The 12,380-nt window shown below is 49.7% G+C and overlaps 3 protein-coding genes across 3 annotated transcripts; 2 read left to right on the top strand and 1 right to left on the bottom strand.

Moving 5' to 3' along the window:
* Positions 1-1,047: 1,047 nt before the first annotated feature.
* TrAFT101_007896 (uncharacterized protein) lies at positions 1,048-3,103 on the top strand. Its single transcript, XM_024908401.2, has one exon. It carries the CDS (start codon positions 1,609-1,611, stop codon positions 2,785-2,787), a length of 1,179 nt encoding a protein of 392 aa, XP_024758983.2. The 5' UTR covers positions 1,048-1,608; the 3' UTR covers positions 2,788-3,103.
* Positions 3,104-3,449: 346 nt separating this feature from the next.
* Positions 3,450-5,190, top strand: GLD1_2 (mitochondrial glycerol dehydrogenase Gld1). The gene is made up of 2 exons (XM_024900480.2): positions 3,450-3,706; positions 3,778-5,190. Exons 1-2 carry the CDS (start codon positions 3,531-3,533, stop codon positions 4,994-4,996), a joined length of 1,395 nt encoding a protein of 464 aa, XP_024758982.2. The 5' UTR covers positions 3,450-3,530; the 3' UTR covers positions 4,997-5,190.
* Positions 5,191-7,102: 1,912 nt separating this feature from the next.
* On the bottom strand, positions 7,103-7,981 carry TrAFT101_007898 (uncharacterized protein; the record flags this gene model as incomplete). Its single annotated transcript, XM_024909980.2, has 1 exon — positions 7,103-7,981. The coding sequence occupies one exon, from the start codon at positions 7,979-7,981 to the stop codon at positions 7,103-7,105; it is 879 nt and encodes a 292-aa protein (XP_024758981.1).
* Positions 7,982-12,380: the final 4,399 nt, after the last annotated feature.

A 12,380-nucleotide genomic window follows, 5' to 3' on the forward strand; every position in this document is an offset into this window, starting at 1 on the left:
TTGATGATAGTAATAATAACGAGTGGATGGCAGAGTAATTTTGCCCAAGTCTGAAGAATCCTAAGCAAAGCCGACGAGGCTAAGGTAAGCGCAAAGTTGGCACAGGCGCAGCACAAACGCTAAAACTCACTTTGATCTCAGACTTTATTTCATTCACGCAAAAAGCATCACAGAATACGCTCTGACGAAGGTGAGGGAGAGTGAGAAGAGGCGCAAAGGTGAAAATTGCTGGCCTGAGCTTTTTTTTTAGGCAGTGACAATCTCTCCCATAAAAGAGGACACGACATCTACTCGTATTCCCATATTAATTTCGAGTCCCATTCTCCTTTTTCACCGAGCGCCCCATTGTTTCCATCTGAGACACTTTGCCTAAAACAAGGCTAGCACCCTTGTTCACTGTGTCCTGAGCCGCGCTCGACCCAGCTGGCGTCGCAATGGGACGAACGAGATGGCGTTTGGAGGAGGTGCTAAGCTTCCAAAGGTGGACCTAATAGAAACGCCGTGTGAGGCTGACGAGGACTACCCATTTGGGAGGCGCTGGCGCGTCTCATTCGCCTCTAGAGAGGGTCTTTACAGGTGGTTCCATGCGCTGTTAGCGAATCTGTTTGGCACATGTGCGAGGTGGTTAGTGCCGTCTTGAATCAGCCTTCATAGGGGGCGGGTCTCGTCTGCTTTGAGGCTGATGTGGATTCGCATATTAATTTGTGGATGCGGCCTGTCGCAAGGATTGCGACAAGCAGGGCTCTATTAATTAACGTGATGCTTGATTGATTACCTATTCACCCAATTCTTACATGCTATTGGCTCTATATTGACGCAGCTTATGCGATGAGTTTGCGACCAATCATGTGGAGATTTACAGATGACGCTCGTTGAATCAAGTCGCAATTGTCATTTACGGTTACTGCTTAGTATTCCTATAATATCCTGCTGTCTGCAATAGGAAAGCTGGGCAGCGATGTGGCATACTATGCACATATAAATGTGCCGACATACTTTGAAATTCTCTGTCAAATCAGAAACCTGCAACCGAATCAATCATATCGGTACTCACCGCATTATTCGCCTCCATGCAGGCCAATTTAGGGCCCGATGCCACCTCACGGCCCGCCTCACCTTGTTTCGGCACTGCAAAAGAGTCGTACGCGTAGCCCGTGCCTGGATGCCCCATAAGCGGATGATTCACTCAGATGTCTTATTAGATCGAGCGATCCATTGAAAAAGAATGCCGAGCGGAGAGATCAAATCGTGTGCGGAGTTTCCCCCTTGTGCGAGAGAATGTGTCATAGGCCGTGATTATTCAGCTGGCGCCAGGTTACGATAGGTCGGGCCATCGGTTTTCGCAGCGAGGGTCAGTCCGACGCTCCGCAGGCGTCGAATTCCGCATCAGCTAGCTGCAGCGTAGAGAAAAAAGTAGAGGCGGATGTGCGTTGCGATTGATCTAGGCAGCGTTGCGTAGGATGTGGCACAAAATGGACCCTGGTCGCGTTTCAAGCTGGTGTGCCGCTTGCGTGGATAAATAGTAGAAATGCCCATCCCCGCGAATCTTGTGACGGCCTTTGATTTGTTTTCGAGCGTACCAAATTGTCGCCATCTCAGCTGCCCAGCATGAAGCGATCAGCATCTCCAGAGAGGCCCTCCACCGCCGTAGCTGCGCTGGAAAAGGCCGAGGCCACTGAGCAGCACCCGGCAGATGGCTCATATCCGCCCATATCGTCCATCCCAGACATCTCGCCCAAACGTCTCGCCCAAGCCGCCGAGGATGCGCCCAAAGAATTTGCAGAGGCTGCCACAACCATCCTGTATCTAGCCTATGGCTCCAACATGTGTGCAGAAACCTTCTTGGGGATGCGCAAGATTCGGCCGCTTTCCCAAATCAACGTCTCCGTGCCGGTTCTGCAGCTGACGTTCGACCTGCCCGGGTTTCCCTATCGAGAGCCGTGCTTTGCAAATGTCGGATACAGAAAACTGCCGAAAGAACCCAAGCTACCCGATCCTCTTCATCCACCCATCATCCCGCCAATCAGCCCGCCAAAGTCCGGGCAGGGCTGGGACGGCGGCCTCATGGGAATCGTATACGAAGTCACACAGGAGGATTGGCGAAACATCATGAGGACCGAAGGGGGCGGCTCGGGCTACCAGGAAATCGTGGTGCCTTGTCTCCCACTGCCCGCAGACATTGGCATCCCAGAGAAGCCGACTTTCCCAGACGTGCCCAGACCGTTCATCGCAAGAACTCTCTATTGTCCATATATCCCCCTTGAACCAGAGTCGGGCAAGAGCAAAAACTGGTGGGCGAGGCTTGCCCTGGGCCCCCGGAGACCAAGCCCCGACTATGCCCAGCCAAGCGCTCGATACTTGAAGCTCTTGAAAGACGGTGCAAGGGAACATGAGCTTCCCCAGGCCTACCAAGACCACCTGGCGTCGCTACAGCCCTATACGGCCACCAGCATCAAGCAAAAGATTGGCCATGCTGTGTTCATCTTTGCTTGGGCACCGATGCTGATATGCATGATGTCGTTGACGAGGATTTTGGCAGACGAGACAGGTCGAGTTCCTCGATGGTGCGCGAGTATAATATCAGGATCATTTAGCGTCATGTGGTACAGCTATGACAGGGTGTTCAAGCACATCTTTGGTGATGGCGAACGGACGGTGGAGGAGGAAGAGAAGACGAAGATGCTGCGACGCAAGTCGTACTCGGGCGGCACAGATGAGGAAAAGGCATCTTTGATACAAGAGAATGAGGAAGAGGAGGAGCAAGAGAAGGAGAAGGAGAAGGAGTAGTAATAATAAGGAGCGGGCGTTTTTTGAATTTAGACTTGGCTTGAATCTCGTCGTGTCTCACTGGTGCTGACAATGGCTCCGCACTACGTGGAGCAATGGGCGATTTTGCACGGCAATCATGTATGGCATGGCTATGGAATTAGATTATTGTTTTGGATCGTATTTGCATGTTGAATCAATCATATCACACAATTGCACGTGCAGCTGGAGGCCTGTTACGTGATGTGCGTCCAATGTCTGTCTATGCGCTCGATATGCAATGTAACCGTGCTCGGCTCCAAGGATCATCAAAATGGATGCTCCTTCATCTGCGGTGCCCGCCAAGGCCAAGAGAATTTCATGATGGCCGTACCGATCCTGTGATATCAGCAGATAACAATCGCAGTAAAGAAGAAACGCCATCCAACGCTGGCATGTGAAAGTCCAATTCGCGCCAGGGGTTGGCGATATTGCATGTGATTGCGATGCATCCCTCGCATCTCGGCGGGAAAAAGCGGTTGGTGCACGCGATTTGCTGCCGCCCCAGCGGTTCATCGGTTGGGGCGAATACGCCTAATGCGGCAGGCGGTGAGCCTGTGTACCTGGTGGTCCAGCCGAACCTATGCGTCATTGAGCACTGAGCTTGGCACACGAGCTGCAGGTCATTTTTTCTCCAGCAACTTCCCTGTTCTCGCAGCGCGGATAGATAAGACTTACAGGATACTATATATAGGAGGCTCCCCTGGTTGTTGCTCAGATTGTATATGCTTCGACTCTGCGGCTTTCGCTTCGGCTCCTATCTGCGGAATTCACAGCTCACTCGTCTGTACGGCTACAGCAGCAGCAGCTACTCCACCCTCAACACAACCGCCGGCAAGATGACTCTCCTTGGCGGATACGAGAAGAAGCACAAGGTCACCATTGTGGGATCTGGCAATTGGTATGTGTCAAGATCAATCAATATCTTGCGTCAGGAAGAAAAAAATCTAACGGGTTTCATTCGTGATACAGGGGATCCACCATTGCAAAAATCGTTGCCGAAAACACACGAGCGAACAAAGATGTCTTTGAGGAGGATGTCCAGATGTGGGTGTATGAGGAGGACGTCACCATCTCCAAAAGCTCCAAGCACTACGACGAGTCCATCGGCGAGGCTCCTCAGAAGCTGACTCACGTCATCAACAAATACCACGAAAACGTCAAATACCTCCCCGGCATCACCCTCCCAAGCAACATCATCGCCAACCCCTCCCTCGTTGACGCCGTCACGGATTCTACGATTCTCATCTTCAACCTTCCTCACCAGTTCATCCACAACGTCTGCAACCAGATCCGCGGCAAGATCCTGCCCTTTGCCCGTGGCATCAGCTGCATCAAGGGCGTCAACGTATCCGACGATGGCGTCAGCCTGTTCAGCGAATGGATTGGCGACGGCTTGAACATCTACGTCGGTGCTCTGAGCGGGGCCAACATTGCCAGTGAAATTGCCGCGGAGAAGTGGTCCGAGACAACCATTGCCTACGACCCGCCGCCAATGGATAACAGCAGGGCTCCCACGCCGCGATCTCAGAGCCCCGGCCTGACCATGACCGTCACGGAGCCTGTCGACATGCAGCACCGCGATGCCCGCGGCCGCATGTCCAAGACCAAGTTGACACCTGTGCCCGCAGAGTATCCTCCGCTCGACCACACCTGCTTCCATTCCCTTTTCCACCGACCTTACTTCCATGTCGAGATGGTCTCTGATGTCGCTGGCGTGTCCCTTGGAGGTGCGCTCAAGAACATTGTTGCCCTGGCTGCGGGCTTCGTTGACGGCCGCGGCTGGGGCGATAATGCCAAGGCCGCCGTGATGCGAATTGGCTTGATGGAAATGGTCAAGTTCGGCAAGGAGTTCTTTGGAGAGACTGTGCACACTGCGACTTTCACAGAGTCATCCGCCGGTGTTGCTGATTTGATCACCTCTTGCTCCGGAGGTCGTAACTTCCGATGCGCAAAGAAGGCTGTTGAAAAGGGCATTTCTGTCGACGAGGTAGAGAAGCAGGATCTGAACGGCCAGAAGCTCCAGGGTACCAGCACGGCGTTTGAGGTCAACAGCTTCCTCAAGGCCCGTGGCTTGGAGAAAGACTACCCTCTTCTGACGGCTGTCAACGCCATCTTGCTTGGCCAAGCAAGCGTTGACGACATTCCCAACCTCGTTTCTGAGACTGAGCGAAAACAGCCAATTCCATAAATGTGTCCAGGAATGCATGGTAAAACAATAAGCTTGCGATGTTAGGCATAGCGATAAGGCGGGAAGAGATCCGGGTGGGGAGAGGCGTTTTAGGCTGAATGTCATGAAGCGGTAGATCCGACTGGGCATTGTTTTTCACGTTTTGCTACAAATATCTTGATTGACGACATGATCTAATCTGATTTGTTCGAACTCTATTGTCTCAATTTGTCCCTTTGTCGTATTTATTTCGTAGGAAGCTGGTACGTTCACGGAAAGCTTCAAGACGGGATTTTAGGCGTAGAGAGGCGTGCATCCCATTGAGCAGTAGTAGTGCTTTTTACCCTGGTAATCCGATTGCCGGGGCATGGTGCGCGTATACGGATCTGCAGGCGATTGATCGTAACCAGTCAGCATGGCGCAATTCAACCCGATCGACTTAATGCACAGCATCGCTCATTATATCCACCTCTAGAGATATGTCTCAGCGTGATAACAAGGAATGAGATGGAACAATGAACTCTAAGAGAAAAAAAAAAATTAGAAACACTTTACATAGATACTGCTCGCTGTATCTGTATTCTCTAGAGCCCATGGTATATTTCCATAAGCAAAGCAAGAAGGGCGCTCTCTAATCCACTTGAGACTCTCATTTTTCAAGTTGCTACGTTAATGCGAGTTTATTTATATAATTTATTCATCGTCAAAAGTTGATTGTGCAATCAATTGTATAATCAAAACTCTCGTCTCTTTCATATTCGCACTCAATTAACACGGATACTGAGAACAGTTTCGCAAGAGTTGGCCGTCGTTGTTGCTCATTGTCAAACGACCAATGCGGCTGTCCACGACGACATATTCGCATTGTACTAAGTGAGTATAATTCATTTTCTAAATCCTAATTTAACCGTTTATACGTACTTGTTGGTTTACATGTGGATTAGCCTCGAAGATCACCCATTCTCGCTTAATCGGACTTCGGTCGTAGTGTCAGCCATGTTGATCAAACGGTCCATCCTCACGCTGATCAACCTCAACGGCGTATACACCGCAATAACACAAAAACATCCTCATACACAACTCCTAAAATCCAAACGAATAACCCACAAAAGCATGTAAAAACCGATCTTACAAATCTAGCAACTCCTCAATATCCCCGCCCCTCCCCAAAAAAAAAAACGCTTCCACAGACAACCACCACCCCGTTTCCATCACCAAGCACCACACCATGCATATGCTCCCCATTTTGCCAAGAGATCATCAACTGGTACCACAGAGCCCTATAATACTAAAGAACTACGCAGACAAGAAAGGCAAAAAAAATCGCCAAGCCACGATGTGGCTTCCCGTCCGTTTTTTCGGTAGCCGGAGCGCTGATCACTTCGTGTCCGCCATCCAATGGCCGTGGGCCGGGCAAAGATCGACAAGGGCTGTCTTATGTACAGTGGTATGGAGGAGAACTAGACCTGCAGAATGACATACATGGTGGGCGTGTCAGATTGTGCATTTTCGACTTCACATCATCGGTCTGGTGATAATGCTGTGATGGGGCAGGGAGTTTGTGGTTGCGGTTTTGGTGTTTATATTGCTTTTGATAGGAAATAATAACGTTTTGGACAGCATAAATGATACAACTCAATACTAATTACCTCCATTTATACGTATATATATTATTTTATTCCTTCAAAACATGGGTTCGTAACTGATGAGTTCCGAGGAAGCCGGGCTCTTATACATACAAACGACGACAACCGCCGTCTATGTACATAAATAGTATACAAAGGAGGGTCAGCTATACATGGTGCAAAAAGCTGATGTTAAAAGAGCAACTGAAATCAATCATATAAAATGTTATATGGACCTATAAACAGGGGAATCTGCACTCGTGCTCTGTGAGCTCCATAGTGCCAGTGCCTTAGTAAGACATGCGAATAGCTTCACAGTGGCTGGCTGACGCGCACACATGCTCTACTTCTGAAAAAACACACAAAGATTTCGAAACATTTGAAATATATCAAGAGTATATACATGAATCAGCATAAATCTGAGTATCTTGACAACGCTATAGCCAACCGATGCAGGAATGTTCCAAATTCTTCTTTTTACTCTTTTGACGCCTGCCAGTAGTCAGGCCGCTTCTACATTAACCGCCTGCGATTCGACCTGCTTCACCCAGCGCACCGCAGACTCGCGCAAATAATTCTCAATCAACTCGCACCCGCAGTTCCCATGCTCCAGCAGCATGTTCTTCAGCACAATGCGCTCTGCCACCAAATCCTTCAGCATTTTTGAAAGCTGCTGGTTTTCATACTCCAAACTGTCGTGCTTCAAGTTGAGCCTCTCCATGGCGATGCGCTGTCTGCCGCGGCACTTGTCCGCCGCGATGCGGTTCTTCTCGCGGATGCGCATTCGGCTGGCTTCTTGTTCTTCGTCTGTCTTGGGCCGCCGGGGCCTCTTGGCGACCCCTCCCTCTGCGGACGAGTTTTTCCGTGTGCGTGTCTGCTTTTTGGCAGCGACAGGCGCTTTTGGTAGCTGCAGTGCTGGTGGTGATAATGACGGCGCAGAGGATGCTGATGATGCTGATGATGCTAATGATGCTGATGATGCTGATGATGCTGCGGATGAAGTAGACATGAGGGGGTCGGATGTTGAGCTTGATACTATTGATGGGCTATATTCACGGCCCAGTGTTGGTTGATGGTTTGGGTAGTCCCATAACGAGGTGTTTAAAGAGCCTTCATTTCCAGAAATAACACTCTCCATTGGGGGGTTCTGTAAGTTTCCTTCCGGGTATCTGGGGAAATTTTCTGATATATCCCACTCCGACGACTGCCAGGGTAGACTAGGTAAGAACACATCCGAGTGTTCTGGGCCTGACGAGCCATGGCACAGGCTTGTCAAGGTGCCCTCCAGATCTGCAGGAGGGAATGGTAGCGAGAGAGGCCCTGCATGGGCGTAGTCTGGACCGCAAGCGATGAATGGGGAAGCTTCAGCAATGGTAGCCATAGCGCCGTTCCAAAAGATCCAGCTGACTTCTAGGAAGAAAAGGACGATGATGACAAGAATAACATATAATACGTAGTATGCAGTATGTAGTATGTAGTACACAATGTTTGTCCTGGAATATATCACCAAAAAAATTTCACCAGTCGTGAGAGAGAGCCGCGAGGTAGAGATCAGCAGAAGAGAAAGGATACGCTTCGTGAATAAGGCGGAAACGTCATTGCTAAATATACGGGAATGATAGACAGATCGCCGCTCACTTGGGGAGCTTTTGAGGCGTGTTGCCGCAACAGAAAGTGATGATGAGATGTTACCCCTGGCACCGTTGGGTTAGCACATGAGAATTAGCGCACCGGGACCATGTCTCGGATTGCTGAAGCATCTTGGACAGGAAGTCAGGTAGGGTACACAAGGTTCAAACTAGGAAATAGATCTGAGCATTTGCTGGACTGCATGCAGGATAGGTAGTATCCATAGCATCAAGCGGGTGGCTCTTGTGGAGTCGCATATTCTTCCTGATGGCGTCGGCGGAGCCTCTCTGTGCTTTGTACTTGTCCTATCCAAGCATGTTTGCCCTCGGTATCATTCACACCACACACAAATGAATGCGGCCCCCCGTTCCGAATGGAGCCTATCTATTCCTAGGCTAATACGGTGTTAAATTGGCGCCTTGCAAGCAGCGTTGAAATCAGCTCTGTGGCCACCCCCTAGCAGGGCTTCAACACCAGCTTGCGGCTCCTAGACTAAGAAAAGACGCCGGCGGCATGCTTCGTGGAGAGGCAATGGTTTGCTGTTCAGTAAAGGTCAGCGGGAGTCTACCAGATGAGTGACTCGTCATTTCTGATGTGAGGAAGGGCCACAGTCGCGCGACTTGAACATGGACTCCATAAAGATCGAGTGTGTCATGACTTTTTCTCCTCGACGACTCGACATCGAAACTTCCAATATTTTCCAAAGCCAACATACGCATCCCACGCCGAGCCTCAGCTAGGAAGCTCCCTGTAAGCAAGTCGAAAGCTTGTGTGCGTCGCACCCCCGTCCGACCCTTCACGAAGCCTAGTTGGAAGAAAAAGGCTGGGTTGCGTCTCCCCGACAGGTCCGCGGTGGTCCTTTGGCGTCAAGCGAGCTGCCGCCTAAAGTGCCAAACTAACGGAGTCGCTGCCATGACGAGCGCTAGACGCTGCGGATAGCGCTGTGAATAGCGCCGGGGGCCGCCTGGAGCTCAGTCGTTGGCGTCATTCCATCAAGATCTCGATCCTAATCTGCTGTTTGTATGGAGTGCAAGTCAGTGCTGGGCCGCAAGGGATGTTGTTGAACATTGAGACGGAGGAAATGCTCCGGATCCATCCTGGAGTGGACGCCTCAGACATCGCTCGACCCACCGGGAATCAAGAATGGCAAACAGAGTGAAAATCAAGGTCTGAATAGCTTCTGTTTAACGACAAAGCGCCGTGGCTGGAGCCAAATGGCTCCATTCTCGGTTGAACAGGTGTAATCCCTTTATTCATGCAGGCCAAGGATAATCTCAACGGTGGACAGGGAGACGTCTAAGAGTTGTCGGAGACTAGTCACGTGATATATCACGTGATAAACTTTTCTCATCCATCCTCTGAGCCAGAACCCTGTCTCGGTTAAATCCATTTTACTCCTGTCAAGGCTCAGCCCGCTCACTTCTCCACAGCTGCGCCAGAAGCCTGTTTTCTGCAAGCCACAGCATGCGCTTGTAAGGCGCTGGGCCAGATACGGAGCAGCTTCTCCGAAATGAATATACTTACATGGAAATGGTAGGTCCTGTTTACGCCATGTCATCGGCCGGAGGTGATAATGCCTTCGAATGGTTTCTCAAACGCGACGCGAGTGCTCAGCAAGACGACGGCGCGGCCAACTTACTCCATGTTTTGTTGCATCCGCTCAACCTACAAGGCCCAATGCACGTAAGCGGGTTGGTTGAGCTTATTTCCCCAGCAAAGAGCACAGGGACAGCGACGTTATATCAAACTGCCAAGATGGAAGAGCCACCTCTCGACCCGTTTGTTAATAATTCCACCCCGTACGCTGTACACGCCGTCCTGCCAACTTGGCCCAGACAGCGTTCAACTCATAATGCCTAGAGTCGCTGTCAAAGGCAGCATCCTACCGACCTATATATCTGCGGTGACTGACTGCTTGCATTACTCGCACAGGCAGCTTCAGCGGATCGACAAGACCGCAGCCAGATCAGAGCCACCATTACTGCCAGCTTCCACCGTGATCCATAACAACCTATGCTCCGTACAGTACACCCCAATAACTTGTACATACGATGCAAAACGGCAATGGATCCTGATGTCGTCATCGACTCTCGTTCAACGTCCCCATAAGCATGGCAGCTGTGCCAAGAAGAAACTAGCCCTATCAAACTACGGGAGCGGTTCCTAGCGGTCTTCTCCCACGTTTTCTCACTATCGTATAAGAAATAGTGCGCAGCAAGTGGCATGTTGCAATAGCCTTAGCAGCGGCAGCTACCTAGACATCTATAAAAAGTACGCATATCATGAGTGCTTATACCCGTGTGCGGAAGGGTCAAAAGATCCCAATCCCACTTCAAAAGTTCTGAGGCTTACCCTGATTTCTGACGGAATATCCCATCTCGATCTTGTACTGCACCTGTGCTCGGCCTTGTCATAGGGTCCATCACTAACGACTTGTAGCGCTAGCTGTGGATCGCCTAGGGTCCACGATATCCGTATTCAAGCAGCCCCGCAGCTAGTCGTTCTAAAAAACAGGTATTCTGCAAAGAAAAATTGTTCAATGCAGCCGCAAACCCTTTCCCATGCGGCCACGGCCAATGGAAGCGAATCTGACGTGGCCACCCGGACGACCAGGGTTGTTTTTGTCCGTGGAAAATTAAGCTTTGCTTGCTTGTGTCCACACTAGGTTCGCGGATAATGCTGTTGGACAAGGCTATTCGCGGCGACATTTTCGCTACAGGCCGACCCTGATGTTGCTCTATCCTGCACTACTTACTACTTTAGGACTATGATTAGAGGCAGTAGCTAAGATGAGAGACCTTGGTAGTGCTATTATACTCCGCACTCGTATGTGGACTTTGCAAGGACCCTTCCAAGGTTTTTTCCATCCGGCTTAAGTAGTTTGGTAGTATATTGCGAGGCTGCGAATTCAACCGTAGACTGAGGTGTGGACCCTGAAATATAGCACACATTACACCTTGTTCAGCGCTCTTGATCGACGCAAAAACTATCGACGGAGCCGTTGCCTAATTCTTTCCACTACAGTTAGCGGATACATAGAATTTGCTATACTCCATAAAGAAGCCGGTATGTAGTGCAGATCGGCCATCATATCGCGCTGGTTCACATACATGCTTTAAAAACCCATATGTGGAGTACATGTCTTAGATCGAAGATTCGCACTGAATCTCATTTGCTTCCAATTCCTAGTGTTTCAGAGTTCTAGCCGAAGACGATCACCCTTGTGGGAATAGTTGGGCATTCACTTTTTAGTTACATGGAAACACTCTGTGTAGTATCTAGACCAAAATATATCCTCTGGCAACATTTCATATCACGAATGATTTAGCGCTTTTTTTTCTTCTCAACTACCACAGGTGCATAATGCTTAATCCGCATAACAGGACATTGATATAGTCCATTTAATATTATTCTCCGTAGTCTTATTTATCGAAGTAAGCAAGTCTAACTAGACTAGATGGTGCCGCTGGAATATTCTTCGTAGCCACTACTGTGCAAGTTTTGCTGTAGGGTATGGCGGTAGCGGCAGTTGATGTCTCGGGTAAAACCACCATTGGAGAATTGGAAAGGCATGGGCCACTAGAGGTTTGTAAATGCTTGAGTTTGTAATTGCAGAGGAAAAGCTAGCAGTCTTAATTGCTTACAAAAGTGTCTCACAATAAGAATCTAGCAGTGTCTCGAACTACTCAACACCGACGCAATAGAGATTTTGCGCACTAATATGTCACCACATATACGCAGCGTTATTAGCAGCAGAGAGAGTACGAGCGGAACTCATTTTTTTTTTTTATATTGTTCAATCACATCCCTGATTTTGCAATCGTGTTTGGTGAAAATTTGTGTTAGATTCCTTCATGCGTCCACTTTTGCTCGTTCCATTGAGCTCCTCAATAAGCCGTCTAGAATATGCCGTTCTCAATAAGACACGACACTGCAAATCACCGACGAGATACGGCATTTCAGGACATCCGAGAAAGTCCGAGCGAATCCTACGAACCTGTGGCGCCTCGAGGATTGCGCAGTTCGTGCCTCTAGAAAGCCCGGAGTTGAGGTTATATAAGCAAGCTACGCCTCGGAGATTAGTAACCTTGTAGCCGCAGGCTCAAACACACTAGCCTTGTTTCGTATTCTGGCGATCAGTGATTCGGCAG

The sequence above is a fragment of the Trichoderma asperellum genome, chromosome 4 (genome assembly GCF_020647865.1).
Source record: "Trichoderma asperellum chromosome 4, complete sequence".
NCBI classification, from domain to species: Eukaryota; Fungi; Ascomycota; class Sordariomycetes; order Hypocreales; family Hypocreaceae; genus Trichoderma; species Trichoderma asperellum.

What these genes read in the sequence shown, in the direction of transcription:
- TrAFT101_007896 (XM_024908401.2), top strand. Translation starts at nt 1,609, where the DNA reads ATGAAGCGATCAGCATCTCCAGAGAGGCCCTCCACCGCCGTAGCTGCG.
- GLD1_2 (XM_024900480.2), top strand. Translation starts at nt 3,531, where the DNA reads ATGCTTCGACTCTGCGGCTTTCGCTTCGGCTCCTATCTGCGGAATTCA. An exon ending in ATTGTGGGATCTGGCAATTG is followed by an intron (nt 3,707 to 3,777) that starts GTATGTGTCAAG and finishes TTCGTGATACAG; the next exon opens with GGGATCCACCATTGCAAAAA.